The 25,411-nt window shown below is 49.5% G+C and overlaps 1 protein-coding gene across 18 annotated transcripts in view; it reads right to left on the bottom strand.

Annotated features, from left to right (window-relative positions):
- The window catches only part of ODF2 (outer dense fiber of sperm tails 2), a 31,756-nt gene that overhangs the window by 1,866 nt on the left and 4,479 nt on the right, over positions 1-25,411 (bottom strand). For 4 of the 18 annotated variants that reach the window (XM_032634377.1, XM_032634371.1, XM_032634375.1 and 1 more), the window contains 17 exons: positions 24,942-25,058; positions 24,540-24,665; positions 17,957-18,106; positions 16,842-17,002; positions 15,936-16,065; positions 15,244-15,375; positions 11,838-11,909; positions 10,685-10,756; positions 10,447-10,563; positions 9,597-9,782; positions 8,960-9,069; positions 7,086-7,221; positions 4,659-4,769; positions 4,409-4,513; positions 3,220-3,378; positions 1,773-1,873; positions 126-288 (listed from right to left, as the gene is read on the bottom strand). In XM_032634377.1, coding sequence (XP_032490268.1) covers positions 126-288; positions 1,773-1,873; positions 3,220-3,378; positions 4,409-4,513; positions 4,659-4,769; positions 7,086-7,221; positions 8,960-9,069; positions 9,597-9,782; positions 10,447-10,563; positions 10,685-10,756; positions 11,838-11,909; positions 15,244-15,375; positions 15,936-16,065; positions 16,842-17,002; positions 17,957-18,106; positions 24,540-24,665; positions 24,942-25,058 — 2,148 coding nt within the window. Of the gene's footprint in view, positions 1-125; positions 289-1,772; positions 1,874-3,219; positions 3,379-4,408; positions 4,514-4,658; positions 4,770-7,085; positions 7,222-8,959; positions 9,070-9,596; positions 9,783-10,446; positions 10,564-10,684; positions 10,757-11,837; positions 11,910-15,243; positions 15,376-15,935; positions 16,066-16,841; positions 17,003-17,956; positions 18,107-24,539; positions 24,666-24,941; positions 25,096-25,411 lie in introns of all 18 variants that reach the window. The other 14 variants (XM_032634386.1, XM_032634385.1, XM_032634387.1 and 11 more) reach the window with 6 other exon arrangements.

Here is a 25,411-nt window from a genome sequence, read left to right on the forward strand (position 1 = left end):
TGATGATTTCATGAGGCAGGTACTACTTCTATGTGCCCATTTCTCAGATGGAGAGATAGGCTCAGAGAGGTTAGGCGATTTGTCCAAAGACACAGAGATAGTTTAGTAATGGAATTGAGACTGACCTGCCTCCTGGCATCTTCAATGGCGCTCTCCAACTGCCTCGCCAGGGTCCCACATTCCCGGGTTTTCTCCTCTAGTCGCAGCTGGGACTGGTGGATTGCCTCCTCCCTCTTGGCAATCACCTGTAGGAACTCGATATTCTGGGCACTGGTCGCCTCCAGTTTCCTAGGTGAAAGCATTCAATCAGATCCTGCTCGTCCCCCTGCCTGTCGGGTTCCACACAGCTGGGGGCTGCCAGCCACCCCGGGCTGGGGTTCTCATCACACCAAGAATCTCCAAGGAACAACAGGAATAAACCAAAGAAATCTGCTGAGCAGCAAGGCGGCAAGGAGCTGGACGAAGTGTGGGAGAAGCACAGACTGACCGCGGCTGTGCTAAGTCTGTATGTCATCACGTGTAATACGGCAACTTGCGGCTCAGGCAGGTGGGTTCCATCATGATTCCCACTTTACAGATGAAGAAACTGAGCCGAAGACAGGTGAAGTCATTGGCTGAGGCCAGCACAGCTAGCACATCTGTCACCGAAACCTACGTGCTTAACTTCTTCTGTTCACTGTTGCCTCCCTCAGCAAAGGGACTTCAGCTGCGCCACTCAACATCATACATGACCAGCCATGGGGCAGCAGTGACCATCCCATGTGTACACATGGTCCTCGCTGCACTTCCAGGGCACCTTGCAATTTAAGGAGCTCTGCAAGTCCTGCTGAATCCAGCTACACCTTCGAGGCCAGCAGAGTAGAGGTGGAGCCCAGGGCAGACCACCTGCTTTAAGTCTCTGCTAGCAGGCTGTGTGAGCCACCTGGGCCAGTTACAGCCTCCTGGGACCCCAAGCCTTTCACCTCTGAAAACTGAGGCTCCAGCCCTCATTTTACAGATGCTAAAAGCCCTGGAGGAAGACAGTCTAAGTCGCAGCTTTGCCAAGTACCAGCTATGTGACCTTGGGCAAGTCACTTAACCTCTCCCTGAGCTCAGTTTCCTCACATCTAAAATATCAACTCGTATATACTAACCTATATGGCACATTTTTGCATGCCGGGTAGTATGCTAAGCCCTTTGAGGATTATCTCATGGAGGACTCACAATAATCCCATGAGCTGGGTTGTTATCCCTACCTTGGTCCCTTTCTCAAGGTGAGTAAACTGAGGTTCAGAGGGTGAAATGACTTGCTCAAGATCACAATGCAGGTTAAGTGGCCAAGTTGGGACCAAGGCCCAGAGCTTCTGATTCCAAAACGTGTCCTCTTTACCCGACTGCTTCCAACAGTCCGTGAGGAACAGGGAAGAACAGATCAGAAAGGTCTTGGGAAGGACGATCGGGAGCAAAGAGCAGAATGGGGGGAGGCCCCCACCGCAGCATCCTGGCCCTGCCCGTTTGCTTGGACGAAGCGTGCCTTTCTGATAGGTGATGCCTATGGATGGTCTGACCTTGATCACACTGCTATGGAGCGTCCCCCCTGGCCGGAGAACGCCTTCCTCTCTCCCACAACGCCTACCACTGCAATGGAAGCAGCTTTTCCTCTAAGGTCTGCCTAGTACCTTCCAGGGCCTTGAGTCTCTCAAACGCTTCTGCACACTAGGCCCAAAGCAGCTAAGTGGCTGAAAGTCTCAGGTCCTAGGAAGAGGACAGAGATGGGACCAAGTGCCTCTAACCTCTCCAGTTCATCCACCTTCAGACTCAGCTGTTTATTTTCCTTCTGGGAAGCCTGATGTTTCTCTCTTGCCATCTCCAGCTTGTCCCCCTGATGTTCGATCTAAAATGACAGGAACACAGACTGGTTTACGAAAGAACTTCCCGGTACAGCCCTCCCTTCTCCCTGTGACCTGTCATCCACACCCAGGAGAGAGGCACACTGCCCTCAGCAGGCATCTGAGTCTCAACGCACAACCTGGAGGAGAGGGGAGAGCGGGGACAGGTTAGGCCCGACCCCCGAGATTGAAGGCTTTCCTGCGCCGAGAGAAGCCAGCTTCGATCCTGAAGAGCCACGACGACACTTCCTTGATCAGGAGAGGCCAGTCAGTGGGATCTGGGCGGACGCGAGAAGGCAGAAGCAGACGGCAGGCCTAACTGGCCCACATGACACACCACGGAGCTTTACCGAGGATGTAGTTGGGACCGCTGAGTTCATTCTTCTTAAATGGGGACAAATGCAGGCAAGGCCACAGGAAATCTACTGAGTCCTTCAGGCTGGCAAGTTTGAGAAGTTATCCAGAAGGCTGCTTTCTGCAGAAGCCTCAGACGTCTGGGCCTGAAAGGCCCTGAGAATGCTCAGGTTCAAGAGAAGCCTGGTGATTTGAGAGTGCTGAGAACCTGGGCTTGGGAACCAGACAGAGCTGGCTGGGTTCCAATCCCTGTTGACAAGTATTAGCTCTGTGACCTCAGGCAATGACTTCTCCCCTCTATGCCCTGGGCTGCTTTCTGTAAAATGGGGAAAATAAGACCCCTTACAAAGTTCCCGGGAGAATTCAATGAGGGAATGCTGGAGCACCGAGCACGTGCTCAAACAATGGTAGCTACTTTCACTGGTACTACAAGGAAGCAGGTTAAGAGAGGGGAAGGGTCTTGCCCAAGGTCACAGTGCAGACGAGAGGCATAGCATTTCTTAGACACTGTAGGCTTGGTTCCAGTAACCCAGAGGCAGACTGCTTCTGGTAGAAAGGAAGTCCTCTTTCAGGACCCCTAGCTCAGGCAAGGGGTCTGTTAAGACTACGGAAAGGCAGCTAAAGCAAGAGAAAGATGGAAAAAAAGAAAACCTATGGCTTGGTGTCTGCTGGTGGCGCATGGCTGAGGGCAGCAGCGGAGCGGGAAGGGCAGAGGCTGGCGGAGACTTGGAACCCTTGGGGAGGGGCAAGAGCAGGAGGGCCCGGCAGCTCCAGTCGAGTGGCGGCTCCTATAACTACAATCACATTGTGCAAACACAAGGCATTTGGCACACCAGACTTTTATTTCACAGCACTGATGATAGCTCACTCCTCTGAGAAAGCGGCAGCCAAGAAAAAGGAAGTGGTCCTCCCTGGGGGCCGGGGGGCGTGCAGCTCATCTTGGTAAGCGGGCCCCTGCTCGGGCTAGTTCGTGGGAACCTTTCTGCCAGTCCCTTACCCGGCTGCGCAGGTCTGATATGATAGCTGTGAGGTCGATGTTCTTCCTCTCATAGCCCTGCAGCTGGTCTTGGCACTCTGCCAGCTTAGCCTCCGTGATCTTGAGAATATCAGGCAGCTGCTGCAGGTCAGCCAGCTGGGACTGGAACTGCCTCCGCGCCTGGAGTGGGAGAGAGGGGCCCACCGTTGGGAAGGGCCTGGCTGTTGAAGAGGCCAGGCAGAGTGCTTTGGATTTAGGGCAGGGCCGCCCTCAGTCCCCAGAAAGGATCCTGAAAGATCCACGGGCAGAAGTGCGGCCTCCCTGCAGGCCACTGAGGGTGTCCAGCTGTTCTCTGGGGGGACACACTTGGCCCTGACTGGCCACTTGAGCCTGCCACTCCTTCAGTCATTGAAGAATAATGGCAACCATGTAGCAAACTCCAGGACCCAGGCATTACTCATTAAATTCATACAACAACCTATTAAGTAGGTGCCGTTATCCCCATATAAGGACGCTGAGGATCAAAGGATCATTTGCCCGTGGTCACTCAGCTACAAATTGGCAGAGGCAGGATTCAAGTCTAGTCTAACCTCAAAGCCCCTGGGAAGGCAATCACAATGCTCTAGGTCAGAGGGAAAGCTACGGCCTATCTGGGCTTAGTACATCCTTGTATTAACGAGGAGCCTGAGGACTAGAGAGAGGCAGTGACTTGCCCAAGGTTATGCAACAAGTTAATGGCTGAGCCTGGACTCAATCCATCTCCAAGGTTACTATTAAGATGACCCCTTTGCTTCTAGAGAGACAAGTCATCTCTAGAAGAATAAGGCTCTTTGGGGAAGGGGACAGGAGGAACACTTTCGGTTGGCACAAAATAAAGACACCACACAGGATGAAATAGGCACAGCTAAGGCCTGACAGATCTGTGGATTTGAATCCACTTGGATGTTCCAAGCAGGGGAAATTTTTTTTAAGGAAAGTGAAGAAAGAAGGTAATCAGGATGAGACAGAGGGATAATGAGGAAGCAGGAGAGAAGGAAGAGATGAGACGAGGAAGGAGAGAGTACGTACACAGTAGAGTGGACCAGCCCAGCAATAAGAACCTTCATGAATCTCTGTCATCCACATCGGAAAGGGCCAATGACAAACAAGACGGACAGACCGACAGACATGGGACTGGGTAGGGGAAGAGGGCGAGGAAGGGGAGCAATACCGTTTCAATCTCTTTGTTCATCTCATCTTTAAGGATCTTGTTCTCTTTGTCACAGCGTTCCAGCTGGGCAGCCACTTCATCAGCCTCCAGTCTGGTCTTCATCACCTGGGGACCAAGAAAGCATCGGGACATCTTGGGCAGAGCCAAGTTTTGGTGAAAAACACCTTCCCAGGAGAGGCCTTATGGTGAGTCTCCATCCCAGCCTCCTGGGAGGCGCTGCCCTGGCAGGCTTGGCACCTGAGAGGCCTACCTGACTCTTATAGTTGTCAATCATTCCCTCGTAGTTCTTAACCGATGCCTTCAGTTGCTGAACCTCGACGTGCGCCTGGTTGAGTTTCTCCTCCATCGGGGTGAAGCTAGCCTAGAAGGGATGGCTCGTTGGTCACCAGTGGGAAGGTTCCGGGGCAGGTGGCCATCCCAACCCCAGCTCCTACTCCGAGGGGCCAGCAAAGGGAAGCCCCACCTACTCAAACCCACGCCAGCAGTTTTCCTCAGAGAGGCATCAGGGCAGGATTCCTGATAAGACCAACTCAAGTGAATACAGATGCAAATAAGAGACTCCTGTGTTTTTTGTTCTAATTACAAAAAGCAGTACATTATGGGGGAATTCCCTGGCGGTTCAGTGGTTAGGACTCAGTTCAGCACTTTCACTGCCAGGGGCCCGGGTCCAATCCCTGGTTAGGGAACTAAGATCCCACAAGCCTTGCGGCTTGCCAAACAAAAAAAAAGAGCACTACATTATCACTAAAGAAAAGGGAGATAAAACCAAGAAAAATGAATCATGATGCCTTATTATATGGCTATATATTGATAACCGTGTAGCTATTTTATTTTTTCCAATAAGAATGGGATTATGATATACTTACTGCCTTGCAACCAACTTTTTCAATTAACAAGTAAGTTGGGAACTACTTCTCTCATCAATGAATGTTCTCCTACAACCCAAATGCTCACCTTAGCAGATAGGACAAAATAAATCACGGTATCTCAAAAAAATAACAACCAATCATTTAAAAGAAAGAGATAAAGCAAAAAAAAAAAAAATCTAAAAAGATATCCACGGAATATGGTTGAAGGAGAAAAGCGAGCTGCAGAATAATGGCTGGATGAATGGATGTGCATGTGTTTGAATGTGTATGTGAGTATCAGGGGAAAAAACTGGAAAAATACACATCTACGGTAACAGGGACCTTCACTTCTATATAACGTTTCTGTGATGTTTTCAACTTTCACTATGAGCATATTTTATCTTTGTAATGATAACAGCTAGGAAAATACACTTCTACAATCATTTTGAACAGTCACACTGTGTTTCACCACACAGACATACCATACTGCAACCAATACCGCAGCTAATTGTTAGACACGGGGCTTATCTGTCATTTATCCAACAATTGCACTACAACAAATGAGATACTATTATCCTTCCACCAGAGTGGCTAAAATGAAGAAGATGGACAATACCAAGTATTATCTCACATATCCCTGATGGGAGTGGAAATCTGTACAACTGCTTTACTATTTGTTGACATCTACCACAGCTGAATTTGTGTACACCGCCTGATGACTTGGCATTTCTATTATACTTCAAGGTATAGAAACTGTAAAAATACACCAAATATATGCACCAAAAGAGGTACAAAGACGTTCTACAACCCAAATGTCCACCGACAGTAAAATGGATAAACACATCGTGGTGCATTCATACACTGCACTGCACTGAGAATGATGAACTGCCACACATGACATGGGTAACTTCCACAAACATAATGCTGAGTAAAAGCCATAAAGGCCAGGCACAAAGTTCAAAACCAGGCAAACTAATCTGCGGTGACAGAAGTCAGGATAACCGTGCCCTTGGCAGGGGGTGTCTGTAACTAGGCAAGGTCACCGGGGTGCTGGCTTTAAGGTTCAATCAGGGTGACTGATGGACAAAGTTACATTCATTTTGTGTACCTTTCTGTATTATACTTCCTTAAAATCAATTTTACTTAAAAAAAATCAGTAATAAATAAATAAATAGATCTAGATGTTATTGCCCAGATCAACTAAAAACCAAGATCCAACCTGGCTCTGCAACATCTACCTCTTTTCGGTTGCCTCTCGCCCTCGGTGTGCTGGGAGGGTGTAGAGGGAGTGGTTAAGAGCTAGTGGTTAGAGCCCCAGGGTCAGACTGAGGTTCAAATCCCAACTCCAACGCTTCCAAGGGCAAAAGCTTGGCAAGAAACTTAAACTCTAAGCTTCAGTTTCCTTATTCTGTAAAGTAGAGATAATAGTTACACTATCGGGAGGCTAAAGTGAGAATTAATGCATGTGAAGGGGCCCAGTAGTGCCCCAGAAGAGTCAATGTTAACCTCAAAGTCAGGTCCATCTCACATGCAGGGGCTGACTGTCATGCTAAGCACTTCACATGCATCACCACCTTCTCACGAGGACCTCATTTCCTCCCGCTGAGGAAACTGCAGCAACACAGGAGGAAACGTCCCGTTCAGGTCCTGCAGCTCTAAGAGGCAGAGTCAGGACTTGAATCCAGGTCTTTCCGACTCCAGAACAAGCCCTCTTATCACGCTGCTGCCTCCAGGCCCTCTGAAGGGTGGTCATCTCTGGGGCCCAACCAGGAGTACCATCAGCCTCTGCTCTCCACCCAACCGTCCTGGTCCCGGCTCTCACTACCGACCTTCAGCCTCTCATTCTCTAGCTTGAATGCGGAGTACTCGGCAGTCTGCCGGTGTAGTCTCTCCACCAGGCTGTCCCGGTCTTCCCGCATCTTCTCCTCCAAGGTTTGTTGTTGGTTTACAAGATCTGTCACCCGGCTGGAAGGTCACAAAGTGAAAGCAGACAGAATCAATTCCACAGGTTGTGAGCAGCCCTGGACTTGGTATGGAGTAGGGCCAAGTGTTCCTACCCAGGTCACCCATGTTCTCTCTTCTTGGCACCCTGCCTGCTCCCCAGTCTCCACCCCGAGGAGCAGCTGCCCTGCCACTGTCGCCTGTGGCATTCCCAGGTATCCCACTTCATATTAACAGCCTTTTAAGGTTTGTCTCTCATACCACCCCCTCCAAGAAGCCTTCTCTGTTGTGATCCTCCTGTGAGGCTGAGACACTCCCTGAAGACAAGGGCCAGAGACACAGTCCCTCCCCAGCTCCCCACGGCACCCCCTGGATCTCTTAACCCGTTAGGAACTGAAGTTAGGACAGAACTCGCAGGCCCAGTGGTCAGGGATAACCCCAGGCACCCGTCTCCCTCAGACACATATTCCACTGGGGTTCTGTTTCCCCGAGTCGAGGGCAGGTGCCATGAGCAATAACAAGGCACAAGCTTCCCTTGCTCCCTTCCCCTACCCGCAGGCCCTCAGCAGGGCTATAATCCAAGAATAGAGACTGAGGAGAAGAGCACTGGGGCTCTTGACTGTAGACCCACCTGATACTGCAGAACCTTTGCACAGTGTATGTTTTCAGTATTGATAAATTACAGTTCACCACTCAGCAAATATTTAGTGAGTACTGACTAGGCCCAAGCAAACGCCTCGTATTGGTTTACTGGCAAACTCCTACTCAACTTTATTTTTTAGTGTTTAATTTTTTTAATTAATTTATTTCATTTATTTATTTTTGGCTGCGTTGGGTCTTCGTTGCTGCACACGGGCTTTCTCTAGTTGTGGCGAGTGGGGGCTACTCTTTGTCGAGGTGCGCAGGCTTCTCATTGCAGTGGCTTCTCTTGTTGCGGAGCACGGGCTCTAGGCGAGCGGGCTTCAGTAGTTGCGGCACGCGGGCTCAGTAGCTGTGGCTCGTGGGCTCTAGAGCGCAGGCTCAGTAGTTGTGGCACATGGGTTTAGTTGCTCCACGGCATGCGGGATCTTCCCGGACCAGGGCTCGAACCCATGTCCCCTGCATTGGCAGGTGGATTCATAACCACTGTGCCACCAGGGAAGTCCAATGCATTTGTTTTTTTTACTGCTGTAACCTTCAAGGCCAACACATAGCCTGTTATATAGTAGATGCTCGATAAGTATCTTTAAATGAATGATCACATGACTATAGCTGACACTGAGAATGGTCACTGTTGACAGTTCAACAGTGGCAAGAAAGGTATGAGTTCAGTCACCTTCAACTTGAGGCCACTTTTGCCCCCTACTTCCAGGCCATACCTCTGACCTACTGACTGGTGGACAAAACGACTGAGAGAAGACAGAGGGATTACCAGCTGCCCTGTGCCCCAAGGACAGGAAGGAGGATACCAGTGTGCCTGTGCCCATTTCCCATGCCGTGCAGACTGGGGCCCAGCTCAAGCCCAGGTGTGAGCAGAGAAGGCCCCTGCATAGTGCCTGCCGGGGGGCAGGATGCTGGGGCGGGGGCTGGTGCCAGGACCCAGGGTCCAACCAGAAGGCCCACCCCAGGGCCGCCCACAGCTCAGTCCGATGCAGCCCCTGACCAGAGGAGACCAGATGGCAGCCGTGTGAGCGACGTGAGCTGTCGCGGGTTGCCTGGCGCCGTGCACTGGCACACCCCCTCCTCCCATCGGCCCACACGCCCTCTCCTAACACAGACGTACTCGTTCAGAACAATAATTTCCAGCTCGAGGTCCCCCTTGTCTTTCACAACTTGGTTGTAGCGGCTCCTCCATGATTCCAGAGTGGATAAAGCTTCAGCAACATAAAGATCCTGGGAACATGGGACAGAAGGGCCCATCAGCCTGGTGTCACCGCTGAAGCCAAGCGAGCTAGGAGTCACCCCAGGTCACCCCTCACCCTGATAACTTCAACCTCACTCCTGCAATTCCTTCCTAGAAGCACTGAGAGTGAAGCGGGAGCCCAGCTGTTGCTTTTGAGTTTCCAGCATCCCACGCGCCCTGACTGCAAATCCTTCCTTAACCGTCATTCCCACCCACAATATGGATGTGGTTAAAATGTCCCACAAACCCTCCACTTGTCTCCAGCCAGCTGCCCACCCCCATCGTCATCCTTTTACCCATTTACTGCCCCCCCCCCGCCTCTCCCTCCATCCAGCAGCCAGCAGTCCTCCCAGCTCATTCACCCTTTTCCACTGCCATCTTCCTCTCCGTTCGCCCACCCGCCCGGCCACCTCTACTCAGCTTTTCACCTCTCCCTGCTCAAAGCAGCCATCCGCTGGCAGCCAGCCCACCCCCGACCCTTCGCCGTCGGCCAGCCCTTCTCGGGGAGGCCTGCTACCTTGTCAGCAAGCTGCACGTGCAGCTGCTCAGCGTACTCCTCACTCTTCTCAGCTCGTTCTTTCTGGGCTCGGATGGCCCTCTTCAACGACTCTTTGTCTCGTTCTCCCTTCTGCTTCAGTTCCTTCAGCTGCTCCATGATGGCCTCCACTTCCGCCTTATGCTGGTTTCCGCTGCGCTCCAGATTCTGGGAGAGGACGGCCCGGGAGCAGGTGCGGGGAGAGGGACAAGGATGAGGGAGAGTCGGAGGAGAGAGACAAGGAAGGCCGGGAAAGGGCAAGGCAGAGAGTAGAGGTGAGAGGGGACGAGCAAAAAGAAGGAATGAGGGAGAGAGAAATCAGGTCAACTGTGTGGAGGCATAAAGCTCCCCCAGTGCAGAGCAGAGGTGAAGGCCCTTCCCAGCTCTCCATAGCACCCCTCCCATTGCTGAACCCACTGGGGTCTTAGTGTGAAGACAGAGCTCTTCTGGAATCCTTCCTTGAACTCAACATAGTGGTCAGAGATATTCCTCAGTCCCTCAGCAGAGCTGTGACCTCAGCAGGTCCCTGGCTCAAAGATGCAAGCTGCATTGGAGCCCACCCCCTACCCCATGGGTAGTTACGAGAACTGAAGGCCTAAGGGATTAAGTGATTGGCTCAGGGGCATGGCACCCAATTGGTCACTGCTGGGAAGGGCACCCAAGACCCTCAGGGTCCACTGCTCTTGCCACTGGCTCAGAGTGCTTTGGCAACAGCGGCCCTGTACACCTTTAGGGCAAAGCCTTCCTGAGTGTGAGAGCCTTGGCCAGGCCACTGCCCTTCGACTGCCAGGCCCCGCCCCCTCCCTTCCCCACCTGTCGGGCTGGCAGGTACCTTGATCTGCGTGCACAGGCGACTGTTCTCTGCCTCTTTGCACCGAAGCTGTGCCTGCAAATGCCCACGCATGGTCTCCATGGACTTCGAAAGCTCAGATGCTGTCTTCGCTTGAGCCTTTGGAGAGACAGAGAAAGTGGCAGAGCCGGGGTTTGAACCCAGCTCTCCTGTTCCAGAGCGCACTCTACCCACTAAGCTCTGCTGGCCCATATAGAGGAGCAACTGCTGGGGACGGTACCTTCTCACATTGTATTTCCTGGAGGAGCTCTTCCACCTCCTTGTCTTTGTCTTGCAGCAGTAATAGCAGGCGCTGGAGAGGGCACACACACACTGTCTGAGCTCCCTGCGAAGGGTGAGGAGGCCCCGCCCAGGGAGGACAAACACTCCTGTGAGTGCCTGGCCACTAGGCCCAAGTCCCAAATACATTGGCCCAAGTCACACAGAGACCCTAGCAGGAAGCACCCAACATCTGTATCACAATTTTTTACAACAATTTAAAATAATGCTAGTTGTGGGACACACTGAAACACAGACACACAAAACACTAAGGAAGCCCCATAATCCCCCACCCAGAGATCACCATTGTTAGCACACATTAAAAAGTCAGATACCTATTTTGCACTATAACCACATTTACCATAGTGTGACTAAATCTTCTATGTCTTTTGAAAAAGCACCTTAACATTTCAATTTACGGATGTATCATAATTTGATAAGGCTCTTCAGCTGGGAATGCAGGTTTAGGCATTATCGCCATGACCGCTGAATCCCCTACAGCGATGTTCGGCCAGGCACCGAGGGCCAAGGGCCAAACCTCGGGAACCATGGTCTCTATTTCTTTCTTTCTCTTGGAGACTCCCAACAGGCATTAATACATCAAAGGCTCCAAGAGGTATTGTAGTTAAGCAGCTGGTTTAACTTGTCATTCAGGCTGGGCAGCAGTTCCCCAAATTTATTTGGCCATGGATCAACCCCCCTTTTGTTTCTTGTACCCATTAACACCTTGAGGAACTCAGGGTTCTATGCAACAGACTTTGGAACATGCTGCCTTGGGAGAGATTCCTTGGGAGGATTGGAATTGTTGAGTCAACAAGTCTGTACCATAATACAAATAAGGAAATTCAGGGAACACTCTGATGATTTACAAATCCATCACTGTCAACACCATCCCTCATGCTGATGTCCAGCTTGGTGGTTCAAGCTCTCGAGTGATTGACTAGACAAGCCCGGTGGGGCAGGAGGGACGGGGATATGTGTTTCATGATTTCACAGATCATGAAACTAAGACCCAAAGAAAAGTCAGAGCGGGGCTCCAGCCCTCTTGCCGCCACTCAGCACCTCTACGCCGTCGCCTATACCCCCTGGAGCAGGCAGGGAGAGCTGTGTGTTACCGCTTTCTCGGAGTCCGCCTCTGCCAGCCGTTTCAATAACGTTCCTTGTTGCTCCATCAACTTTTCGGAATCCTTCAAGGGAAGGCAGGGAAAGCCAACTCATTAAGCAATAAACTGAGATGTCTACATCCTCTAGGTCCTGTTCCTTTTCTAAAAATTATACTTCTAATGATAGAAGTAGTAAATTATATTCTCATTATAAAATATTTAATGAAAACCGATAAAGTCCCCCTCATCCCTACCTCCAAATCCAGCCCTGCTGTTATGAGTTCGGACTGTCCTGCCCATCCTTTCTCTATGCATTTATACGTAGCTACACCTAGAGAAGTATCTTTTGGGGGATGAGGGGTGAGAAGGGATTAATGTGTAATTTTACCAAAATGGTATCATACTGTATTTTTGTGTCACAACTGGATTTTTTAACCACAGTTTTATTGAGATATAAATTCAGATACAAGTCACCAATTTGAAATGTATAATTCAATGGTTTGTGGTATATTACATTATGATTTTTTTAATTGTGGTAAAATATAACAAACTTTTTCATTTTAAGTGTAAAATTCAGTGGCATATGGTACATTTCCAATATCGTGTAACCAGTATTACCATCTAGTTCCAGAATTTTTCCATCACCCTAAAAGGAAACCTGCACCTGTCAAGCCGTCAGTCTCCATTTTCCCCTCCCCCCAGCTCCCCCAAACCCCTAATCTGCTTTCTTTTTTAGGGGGCAGGCGCACCACATGGCTTGCAGGATCTTAGTTCCGGGACCAGGGATAGAACCCAGGCTCCAGCAGTGAAAGTGCTGAGTCCTAACCACTGGACCGCCAGGGAAATCCCCAACCCTAATCTGCTTTCTGTCTCTAATATGCCGTGGCATTTTTTAACTTCTCCCCGTAACCTTTGGGCAATAAGGTGGTTCCCAGGCTTTGCAGCTGTAAACACGGCAGCAGTGGACATGTTGGGCACATACTAAGTGTCTCTCCAGGATTGATACAAAGAGTAAGAATGGCTGGGCCCGAAGATCTGTGATTTGTGGCAGGTGACATGCCCTGCAAAATGCCTGCACTGACGCACACAAACAGGACGTGAGAACGCCGGGCAGTAGCCAGCCTCTGCCTGTTGCCAGTCTTGCCAGCATGAATCCTCCTGTTTTAGTTTGCATTTCCCTATTTATGCATATGCTTATTAGCCATTTAAGCTTCCTCTTCCCCAGACTGCCTGCTCACACCTTTGCCCACTCTCGCACAGGGCTGTGTCTTTGAACTGTCTCTATTCTTCCCAGTCACCTAAATAAAGTGTCCCTAGAAGAAATCTCACCCCCCTTTCCCTTTCAGTCCCACAGGTCACCTTCGCAGGCTAAGAGAAAAGGGCTCCCTGGTCCCAAAGTTTCCCAGGAACCTAGGAACTGGAGGAAGACAGCATTATGGGTTCTCTAGCAACAAGAGGAGGCAAAGAACGTAGGACGAAAACCTAGGCCAGGGCCCCAGAGCCTGAAGCTATTCTCACTGCCCCAACAGGCCATGCCCTCTGAGCCTCTGGGGGACTCTACACAAACTAACACACCATCTCACCAAATCCCCCACTCTAAGGAGCCAGGCACTATCACCACCCCCATTTCACAGACGAGGAGATCGAGGCTGGGAGAAGTGAGGTGAGCTGCCTGAGATCACACAGCCAGAGATGGCAGAGCTGGGCGCTAAGCCAAAGGACTCCAGAGCCAGAGCATTCCCCCAGCACACTGAGTACTCCCCAGTAAGCACCGCAGCGGGGCTGTGGTCGGGAGGGCCACATGGGCGGGAGGAGGCGAGAGCCTGTACAGAACCTGGAATGCCTGCTGCGGTGGAGTTTAAATTAGCTGACCCTTCACCTCCAACTGGAGATTCTGGGATTCCGGGATTGTAGGAGCTAAGAAGGCGAAAAGGGAAAAAACTGGTAGGAAGACGTTTTCTGAAGCCCCGCCCCCCCCCCACACCGCCCCCAGTCCCAGGACAAACAGCAGCGACAGCCACCATTTACCAAGTACCCACTGCATGCCAGGAGTACGCACAGTCCTCATCCACACATCACTTCTAAGTCCCTCACAACCCCACATGGAAGATACTATTCCCATTTTATAGGTGGGAAAACTGAAGCCCAGAGAGGTAAAAATCACCCACCCATGAACACTGAGCTGGAAATGAAACAGATAAAACTATTTTAAGAGAATAATTTAGCTATAACTAGTAACGTTCATAGAAATATACTCTGGAAACCCTCAAGTACACCAGGATAGTACAGACGAATGCGCAAAGTAACACTTGTAAAAGCAAACAACCAAAAATTGTCTCCATCAACAGAAGAGTGGGTAAATAAGTTGTGGTATTGTCATAAAATGGAATAGAGCAGTGAAAATGAACTACCTTAGGCTTCAAGGATAAAAATAGACGGATCTCATAGAAACATTGATTGAAAAAAGCCAACTCAGAAGAAAACATATGGAACAATATCATTTATGTAAAGTTTGAAAACATGCTAAACAATACTATATGTTGCTTAGGGATACATATATAAGTGAAAAACTCTCAGATTCCAGATAAAGTTTCCCTCTGGTGGGAAGATGAGGTTACTGCCAAAGGAGACACCAAGAGGGATTTAACCATGTGGACAAGGTTTTGTTTGGAAAGCTGGATAGTGGGTACACTTTTACTTATTTTAAATATTAATTTTTAAACTACAAACAAAGGAAGTTGACACTGTTTTTTTAAAAAAGTTAAACTAAAAAAAATATCTCATCAGGACGGGCTGTTTTTTTTTTTTGGCTGCATCTCGAGGCTTGCAGGATCTTAGTTCCTCAACCAGGGATCGAACCCACGCCCACGGCAGTGGAAGCGCCGAGTCCTAACCACTAGACCGCCAGGGAAGTCCCAGCATGGGCATTTTGAGACTCTCGGTATCCCTTTGGTTTTGAACCAAACAGGAAGAGAGCTGTTTATACTGTCAGTCTTTTCAGAGTCATTTGCTAACATAAAATATATTTCAGAGACCACCTTTTAAGAAAACAAAGTGATACCATACAATGTGTCCGCCAGCCATTAAGCCGCCTGCTTCACCAAAACTCAGGTCTGGTCTTCTCCCCGCTTTGTCGCATGACCCCTGGGATGGGCTGAACCCCTGCCTGACTCTCCACTGCTCTTCTGACTTTCAAGGTCCTTCCTGTGCCACCAGGCCCACTTCAACAACGAAGACAGCACTCGTCTACCAGATGCCCAGCATTTCATATGAATGATTTCAGCAAATCTTTCTATGGCCCCCTCAAGTCAGGCAGGCACCAAGAATATTTTCTTTTTACAGACAGGAGCCTGCGGTGCTACAGGGCCAGGGCTCCGAGTGAGCACTGGGTAGGGGTGCGGCTAGGACTGCAGCTCACCTCTTTGCAGTGCTGTTCCCTCAGCAGTTCTCGGAGGGTGCGGTTGGTCTCCTCAAATGTGCTCAGCTTCTGCAGGAGAAGTTCCTTCTGCCTCGTTAGGGTGTTGATGTCCGTGCAGGTCATTTGTTTCTCCTGGAAGACAGCAGGCAGTCTTGCCAGGCACGGGTGGAGAAGGGAAGAGCTGGCACAGGGAGTCCCCATGGGGAGCTTAAGAGGTATTGGTGCCAGGCAGCCCGGGCAAGAAGAGCTGGGCAAAGGCAGGCTTCCCGGAGGAGGCAGACCTGGAAGGATGGGCAGGTTCCGAGCCTGCTGAGAACACCAGGTGGGGAAACGGGCGGGAGAGTTCAGTGTGGGCGAGTGCAGTTAGGGTGGGCTTCTTGGACGAGGTGCGCTTCCTGGACGACAACATTTGGTGGCTGATACTGGCAGGAATCAGACACGTGCCTTGACTCACTGTGATCCCAGGAGACCCACGATGACATCTCAGAGGCCCTGGCTACCAAAGGTCAGCCTCGAAGGTCAGGGCCCAGGAGTGAGAAGAGGGGTGGGGGCCGAGGAGTTAAGTGTGCCCTGCCCTGGCCTGAAGATGTCATAAAGTCAGCATGACGACTGCGTAAAGACCCCGCCACGGTGTGCAGCTGCCCCCGCTCTGGGCCCGGCCCCGGCACTGGGTGGTTGGGCTGGCCACCTACCGTCTTCAGTTTCCCGATGGTATCCTTCAGGGCCATGACTTGTTTGGCCGCAGCAGCCCCATCCATTTCAGCCTCCATCAGCTTGGACATGAGGCACTCCTTCTCCTGCTGGAGGTGTTTCTTCTGAAGCCTGGGCCCAGAAAGAACAGGGCTCTGTGAGCCCTCCCAGGCCCCTGCCCACCCGGAGCTCCGACGCTCACCTCACAATGCCCTGCGAGGCTCATCTCCTGGTCAGGGAACAGTGGGGGAGGGGGCAGGGATGGCCCTTCTGGCCCGAGTGGCCTTCTGGAAGGACACCTGGTCACCAGAGCAGGGCCTCCACACCGGGGGACATTATGCCACCTGTCTGTCTCTCAGACAGAAATCAGTGTCACCTCGTTCCCCAGCCACTGCCATGGCCACCTAACTACCATCTTCAGATCCGCTTTTGAGCCCTCCCCTCCACTCTCCCCATTGGAGCCAAGTCTGGTCACACCACTTCCTGCTTCGAAAACCCTTCTGTGGCTCCCAACCGCCCTCGATGCAAACACCCTGAAGTGGCCACCAAGAGCCGGCCCCTGCCAACCTCCGTGGCCCCCCTTCCCCTCGGCCCACCCTCTCCCCTTGCTCTGCCCCGCTTTTCATTTCTTAGTTGCAAACTCCTCCCGCCCTGGGGCCTTCCTGCAAGATGTTCCTGCTACCTGGTGTGTTTTCCTCCCCCGCACTCACCTGCCTAGCACCTGGCCATCCTGCCGGACTCCCGATGTTTCCAGAAAGGCCTCCCTGATGCCCTCCCCCCGGAACTCTGCGGGGCCCTCTTCCCTGACCGGGAATCATGAGTGCGTTAGTGACTCTGTTGAACACTGCAACCCGGGCTAGGCTGGTGCTCCCGCAAGAGGGAAGGTACCCAGGGCAGCGCCGCCTTACATGGTGAAGTCCTTCTCCTCCTTGATGCGCTCGATGCTGTGCCGCAGCACTGTGTTCTCGTGCTCGGTCTCGGCCAGCTCTTGGGCCACCTCCTCCAGCTCCTCCTTGCGTTCCTCCAGGAATCTTTTGGCCATCTGGCGCTCTCCCTTCTGCATCTTGACCTGTGCAGGGGCATGCAGGCAGGGGCCACTGAGGGGAGGAGCTCCTCTCCACCGCATCTCAAGGCCCGCTGCTTTGGACAAAGCGAGGGGCACCTCCGATTGAGCGCTCCATACTACTGAGGTCCTTTGGGCGCAAGCTCAGTCAATCGTCACAAAGACTCTGGACAGACATGATTCCTCTCATTTCCTCGTCACTGAGGAAAGGGAGCAAAGGGAGCCTGAGTGACTTTCTGGTTGGGGACAGAGCCAGGATACAAACGGTTGTTCAGCTGGCACTCCACGGGAGGAGAGATGTCACAAAAAGGCCCCTGCCCCTCGGGCTGTGGAGAAAGGCAGGCCTGTTGCCAGGCAACCACCAGCCGCAGGTTCTCCAAGAGGGCCCTGGGCCTCAGTCGCAGGGGAGGACTAAAGACACAGGCCCCGTCAGCAGCCGCAACGAGGATTCCACGGCAGCTCCACCAACTTATTAGTTGGACTTCCGGGTTGTTTGGACTTCCGGGTTGTTTCCAATTTCATTGCCACATCCCACCCAAAGACATAGCCCAGCAACTGGGGACAAACTTCCTCTGCCTGTTTGGGGCATTGTTTTCTTTTTTTTTTTTTTTTTAACTTTTGTATAAAATGGAAAACAGAGGCCCCAGTGTCCCAGTCACTTCATCTCCAAGACAGGGACAATAATATCACCGGCTTCGTTTACTGTAGTAAAAAATCAAACCAGGCCATCCATACAGAGCACCAGGCAAGGTCAGGGCCAGGCCTGGGCTAAGTGCTTGATGGAAAGGGATCCCAGGTTGCCCCGACTACCTCCCCAGGGGCACCTGAAACCCTGGGAGGCCTGCAGAGGCAGCAGGTAGGAGGTGTCCACCAGGAACTCACCTGGCAGTCCCAAGTGTCCTCGGGACACCGGCCAGCCCAGCCCCCTACCTCCCTCACCTCAGACTTGAGATAACCAACCGTGTTCATTAGACTGTCAATCTTCTTATCATAACGGTTCATTTTACAGTGACCCGAGTCATCATCTTCAGTAGAGAGTTCACTTAACCGCATCACTGAGACCAGCTTTTCTGAAGATGGTGGTGTGATCTCCAGGCAGTGAGGTGGATTCTGATGTAGAGGAGGGAGAGACACATGAAGTCATAAGGCAGAACTGCAACCATTGGTCCCACCATCCCTGGCTGTCTGCTGAGCAGGAAGAGCTAAAACTGCTACAGGGCAAAACCACAGAGACCCCAAGGGGAAGGGCACACCGACCTTCTTGGTGGAACACTGCCTCATTACCTACCCTTGTTTTTTTTTTTTTTTGCGGTACGTGGGCCTTTCACTGCCGTGGGCTCTCCTGCCGCGGAGCACAGGCTCCGGATGCGCAGGCTCAGTGGCCACGGCTCACGGGCCCAGCCACTCCGCGGCATGTGGGATCCTCCCGGACTGGGGCACAAACCCGTGTCCCCTGCATCGGGCGGACCCTCAACCACTGTGCCACCAGGGAAGCCCCCTACCCTTGTTTAAATGTTGTTTCTGAAGCTCTTCTAACATAGAAATAAAAAGCGTGTGTTACACAACTACTGAAGCCCGCACGCCTACAGCCCGTGGCTACTCTTCATTGCGGTGCGTGGGCTTCTCATTGCGGTGGCTTCTCTTGTTGCGGAGCACGGGTTCTAGGCGCGTGGGCTTCAGCAATTGCGGCACACGGGCTCAGTAGCTGTGGCTCGCGGGCTCTAGAGTGCAGGCTCAGTAGTTGTGGCGCACGGGCTTAGTTGCTCTGCAGCATGTGGGATCTTCCCAGACCGGGGCTCAAACCCATGTCCCCTGAATTGGCAGGTCGATTCTTAGCCACTGCACCACCAGGGACATCCCCAGTGTCAAGTTTAAAATGAAGGATATAACAAATTGGCAAAAACTGTGATTCCCAAAGTTGGCAAAAGTTGGGGGCAGTAAATATTTTCATACACCTAGGGTAGACATGAAATATGTCAAAAGTCTTTTAAATGAATATGAATACATTGGATATGGTATACATTGTATATTGTATGAATACACTGAATACTGTGGATAGTTGCAAAGGCAAACAAATCTTCTATAACAGGTATTTTAAGGACAAGTGGAGAGATTTAAATATTAACCAGATGTTACATGATTAAGAAATTAAGTTTAAAAAAAAATGAAGTGAAGTTTTTAGGACTAATCACTGTTATTTTGGTTATGGAGAAAATGTTATTAGAAATGCATACTGAATTATTTAGGGTTAAAATGGTATTTCTGGAAAATATTTACCTAAATACATCAGCATAAAAAAATATTTTTTAAAATGCATGTGTCCCTCAGAGAAGTTTATGCAAAGCTATATAATACTTTCAAGACTTCAAAAAGATATTCTAATCTGGGGGCGAGTGTTTCCATGTTTTTTGTTGTTGTTTTTTTAACTGTCTTTTAATTAATTAACTTATTTATTTGGTTGCACCGGGTCTTAGGTGCAGCAGGCGGGCTCCTTAGTTGTGGCAGGCAGGCTCCTGAGTTGCAGCTCACAGGCTCCTGAGTTGTGGCATGTGAACTCTTAGTTGCGGCATGCATGTGGCATCTAGTTCCCTGACCAGGGATCGAACCGAGGCCCCCTGCATTGACAGTGCAGAGTCTTATCCACTGCACCACCAGGTAAGTCCCTCCATGGGATTTTGATATATTGAATTTGACTCTCTCATTCTATACATTTATTCCATTGTATTAAGTAATTGCTATTTCTCATTGTTTGCACCGTTTTTTCCTTCTCATAAGCTGAGGTGGCTAAACTTCTGTGCTAATTTCCAGGGAAAAATGATGGCTATCAGGAATAAAAGGAAGTGTTTTATTTTTTAAATTTTTTTAACATCTTTATTGCAGTATAATTGCTTTACCATGGTGTGTTAGTTTCTGCTTTACAACAAAGTGAATCAGCTATACATGTACATATATCCCCATATCTCCTGCCTCTTGCGTCTCCCTCCCACCCTCTCCATCCCACCCCTCTAGGTGGTCACAAAGCACTGAGCTGATCTCCCTGTGCTATGCGGCTGCTTCCCACTAGCTATCTATTTTACATTCAGTAGTATATATAAGTCCATGCCACTCTCTCACTTTGTCCCAGCTTATCCTTCCCCCTCCCAAAGGAAGTGTTTTATATGGGTGTAAACTGTTATGTCAAACAAGTAGGACTCATAGGGTGCAATTTAAAAAAGGTATGTGCCCTTTGTCCCAGCAATTCTATTTTTGAGGAATTTATCAAGAATATCTAAGAATGTGAATTAATATTTAAATTCAAGGCTAGGGTATAGATAAATGTACAGCAAGATAGTATTCGTTAAATACTAACAGTACACAAATGTACACACAATGGAATAATGCCTTAAAAAATAATGTGCGATATAAATATAGTCAAAATATGTGGAAAAAAGAACATTACAACAATAAGTAAAATATAATCCCATTGTTACAAAAATCAAAAGAACACGTCTATTCACAAGAAAAGATCCAGAAGTCTTGCACCTAGAAGTTACATGGGTCTCTTCTCAGGGTGGTGGAATTACAGGTGGTTTTTACTTTCTTCCTTGTGCTGATTTAGATTTTCTAATTTTTTCTAATTTTCAACAATGACTGTGCATTACTTTTATAAGAAAAAGAGTTATTTTAATATATAAAAGAAAGACAATAGGAAAATGTATAGACAGTATGATTACAATTTGAAAAAAAAACTCCGCATGGGAAAAAGTGATAATAAATGTACTGCAATATTAATAGTTTTAGGGTGGCAGTGACAAGAACAGGACTGGTGATGTTGTTTCTTGAGCTGGGTCTTTGTAAAAATTCATCAACATGCTTCTGATGCATGTACTATCCTGCACTTTCCAATGAAAAGGTTTTAAAACTTAATAGCAGCCAGATCAGAGTAGTAGAATTACAGTGATTGTCTAGTTTTCTGTATTTTCAGCTTTCTGTCATAAAAATAGATGACTTAATTAGTAATAGGGTAGAGAAAAAACCCAGACCTGCTTTCTCCCAAAGATCTTATCTTGTGTACCAGGAGGGGTTTTAAAAATGAAACACGGGGACTTTCCTGGTGGCGCAGTGGTTAAGAATCCACCTGCCAATGCAGGGGACACGGGTTCGAGCTCTGCTCCAGGAAGATCCCACATGCCGCGGAGCAACTAAGCCCGTGCGCCACAACTACTGAGCCCACGTGCCTAAAGCCTGTGCTCCGCAACAAGAGAAGTCACCGCAATGAGAAGCCCATGCACCGCAACGAAGAGTAGCCCCCGCTCGCCACAACTAGAGAAAGCCCGCATTTAGCAACGAAGACCCAACACAGCCAAAAGTTAATTAATTAATTAATTTAAAAAGAAAGAAAAGAAACATGAATCCCCACAAGCACATAGCAGCTTCCGGGGTCCATGTCCAGCTCCACCACAAACTCTTCCTCCTGTGGTCTTTTCTCTCTTGTCCATAATGGTAAGGGCAGGCTGGGGCCTCCCAGGAACATGGAAGGCCACTGAAAAATGGAAAGGAGCTGAACCAAGAGGACAGCATGAAAGACAGCTACTGCTTGAGAGATGGTAAGTCACATCTCTGGGCCCCTCCATTTCTAGGATTCTGTGGCCCCAGGACTGGACGGGGCACTGAGCTTTCCAGGGAGGACCATAGTCCTAGCAACCCATGTCAACGGGAAGTCCATTTCCATAGCGGCATGACTTTGATATATAATTTGAGAACTACTAAGTCTCTTCATTAAAAAAAAAAGAAAAGAAAAAAAGCATTTTAAGTAAAATATAGTATGTTTGTTATAAAGAAATTCAAGCAAACCATGAAAAGATAAAGCATTAAAGCCTCCCACCCCAGAGGTAATCACTGCTTACCACTTCTTATATTTCCTCCCCAAAACAGGTTTGCACATATAAACATATCCATACACACATGGACACACAGATGCACTTTCCTGCACAAATAGGGCCAAACTCTCCATGCTGTGCCACTTGGTGCTTCATTATCATGTAGAAATATCTACCTCAATCTTCTAGTGGCTGCATGGCATTCCGTTGTACGGATGCATCATAATTTAACCAATACCCTCCTGACAGACATTTAGGTTGCTTCTAATTTTTCTCTATTGCAAACAATGCTTTAGTAAACATCCTGATACACACACAGATCCCTGTACTTTTAGCATCAATTCCCAAGTGTAGAACTATAGAATCCATGTTTGGATGGATGCTGCCAAACTGCCTCCAGAACGGCTGAATCGGTTTCACAATCCACTCAAAACTGTCCGGGGGGCTTCCCTGGTGGCGCAGTGGTTAAGAATCCGCCTGCCAATGCAGGGGACATGGGTTCGAGCCCTGGTCCAGGAAGATCCCACATGCTGCGGAGCAACGAAGCCTGTGCGCTACAACTACTGAGCCTGTGCTCTAGAGCCCGCGAGCCACAACTACTGAAACCCGTGCACCACAACTACTGAAGTCCATGTGCCTACAGCCCGTGATCTGCAACAAGAGAAGCCACTGCAATGAGAAGCCCGTGTACCGCAACGAAGATCCAATGCAACCAAAAATAAATAAATAAAACAGATAAATTTAAAAATATATATTAAAAAACAACAACAACAAAAAACTGTCCAGGGACTTCCCTGGTGGTCCAGTGGTTAAGACTCTGTGCTTCCACTGCAGGGGGCACAGGTTCGATCCCTGGTTGGGGAATTAAGATCCCACATGCCACGCTGCGCGGCCAAAAAAAAAAAACACACACAAAAAACCATCTAAAAAAGATTCGTTGATACCTCCCATATGCTTGTCAACACAAGGTATTCATAATCTTTTCAACTTTTTTCCATTCAATAAAAATGATAGCTTGTTTTATCTAAAATGTAGTTGTTTCTAATTTACATTTCACTGATTATTAGTGAGGTACACATAGTAAAAAAAATCTAAAAAGCATTTTAATTCCAGTCTTCCTTGCACTTTATATAGAGAGATGTGTCAGAACACTTTTCATTTATTCCCTAGAATACCAAACTCCCTTTGTCTCTTAGGGATAACATGGTAAATCAGAGAGGCAAGAGAGTGAAGTATGACTCTAAACTTCAGAGTGATTACTATTATTTCTAATTTTAAAAGTAATAAGCTCTCAGAAAGAGAATCTTTCAAAATAGATGAGGGGCTTCCCTGGTGGCACAGTGGTTGAGAGTCCGCCTGCCGATGCAGGGGACACGGGTTTGTGCCCCGGTTCGGGAAGATCCCACATGCCGCGGAGCGGCTGGGCCCGTGAGCCATGGCCGCTGGGCCTGCGCGTCCGGAGCCTGTGCTCCACAACGGGAGAGGCCACAGCAGTGAGAGGCCCGCGTACCGCAAAAAAAAAAAAAAAAAAAAAAAAAAATATATATATATATATATATCAGGCATCATCATCTTAAGGTATAGTCATCCCTTGGTCTCCACAGGGATTGGTTCCAGGACCCTCATGGATATCAAAATCAAAGGATGCTCAAGTCCCTTGTATAAAATGGTGTAATATTTGCACATAACCTAGGCACCTCCTCTTGTATACTTTAAATTAGCTCTAGATTATTTATAATACCTAATTCAATGTAAATGCTTTGTCAGTAGTTGCTAGCACACAGCAAATTCAAGTTTTGCTTTTTGGAACTTTATGGATTTTTTTTTTTTTCTTAAATCTGTGGTTGGTTGAATCCACAGATGTGGAACCCACGGATACAGAGGGCCAACTGTAGTTTCAAGCCCTTTACTTGTCTCAATAATAAGATCTTTGTCTAAAACACAGTCACAGGCCTTGTCTTGTCAATGAGTTTCTTCACTGCAATTGACTAGAACGTAAGCGTAAGGAAGGCACAGCTGCCAGTTTGCAGCTGTAACCCCAGTGTGCAGCAGTGTCGCAAGAAATGCATGAATGACTGCACGGATGGATAGATGGACAAGCAAAACGTTTTGAGGTGTGGCTAAAAAAAGACAACAGTTCTCTTGGAACCTTGGCAACTCACACGGAAGGCAGTTATTCCTCAGGAGATTATTCCAGTGGTTTTGATGACGTCTATGGAATACGTGCACAGTCTCTTATGGGGGTGACCGTAAAAGTGAAGATGCTTTCTTTGATATGTACGTTCTGGTATATATTTTAAAATTATGCTTCGGCACTAGCAAAGTTACGTGGGGCAAGACATGTAGCTCCTCACATACAAATCAGAGAGCCTACGAGTACCGCCTATAGAATGAGACACCCACCCCTGAGTCCTAACTCCACCTCTGCTACTCTCTCTGTGAGACTTCACCTCTCTGAGCCTTGGTTTCCTCATCTGCACCTTGGGAGAGCGGGACCTACCACATTGCAGTGTTGGCAGGACTCAAGAAGATTCCCATACTTTCAGGGTTTAGCAAGGCGCTCAGTAAGCGGGACCTACTGGGATGTCTCTGAGAGCTCCCGCCGACCCTGAGCCATACAGAGTGTGAGGCCTGCTAGAACCTGACCAGTTGGAGAAGAAAAGCCTGAACGAGAATGAGCCTACCTCCCACTTGCATCCCACATGCCGGGTGGATGATTTTCCAGGGGGCATCCAAGGTACCTTGGTTTTCACCCGGACACTCCGCCGCACATTCACGGTGTCCCCTTTCATTCCGCGCTTATGAGATTTCTGTGGAAAGGGACAAACCCAGGGTCACTTCCCCACGCAGCTGGCCATGGCATCACTCTGGTGGCATCCGCTTCCAACTCTGCTGGGGAGCCGCTTCTGACTAAGGCTACTGCTGCCACTTCCAGGTGACCGTCCTACCTTCCAACCAGGCAACTGAGCTCTGAAAGCGAATGTGTCTGTCTCTCAAATCTCTGGAGTTAGAAGTGTGAGGAGGCCCAGCTGGGAGGTGTCGCCTTGCTCCACAGCCTTGGCCTTGCCCCCCTGGCATGCTCCTACCTGGCTGTTGGTCGTTGATGCTTTCGGGAGTTTTTTTATGTGGACATGGACAGGGGTGTTCTCATCCACGTGAACATGTAAGGGGGGAGTTGAAGAGCGGTCCTTCATGGTTCGCTTCTGGCAGGTGGGGGAGGACAACACAAAAAAGGTTGATCTGTGGATGAGTAAACTGGGCGTGAAAAACCGAGCTCACAGCCTCTGGGGGCCACTGAAAGCCTAGCCACCAAGCGAGCAGGACAGCAACCAGCGCTACTGGCATGCGGGCAGGAAGCAAGGCAGGCGTGCCATTCAGCAGGCTCCTGCAGAGATCCCAGCTGTAGACCACCCGGGAGACACAGGTCCGTTCAAGAGAAGGGTCTGTGAGACCCACAAGTTCTACAAAAGAGCCCAAACCCAGGCCCCGGGGTCCTCAGAGCTGCATCTCTTTCCGAGCCTGCGGGAATGCACAGCTCCTCCTCATTCAGCACAGC

Source organism: Phocoena sinus, chromosome 6 (assembly GCF_008692025.1).
Source record: "Phocoena sinus isolate mPhoSin1 chromosome 6, mPhoSin1.pri, whole genome shotgun sequence".
In the NCBI taxonomy this organism is placed as follows: Eukaryota; Metazoa; Chordata; class Mammalia; order Artiodactyla; family Phocoenidae; genus Phocoena; species Phocoena sinus.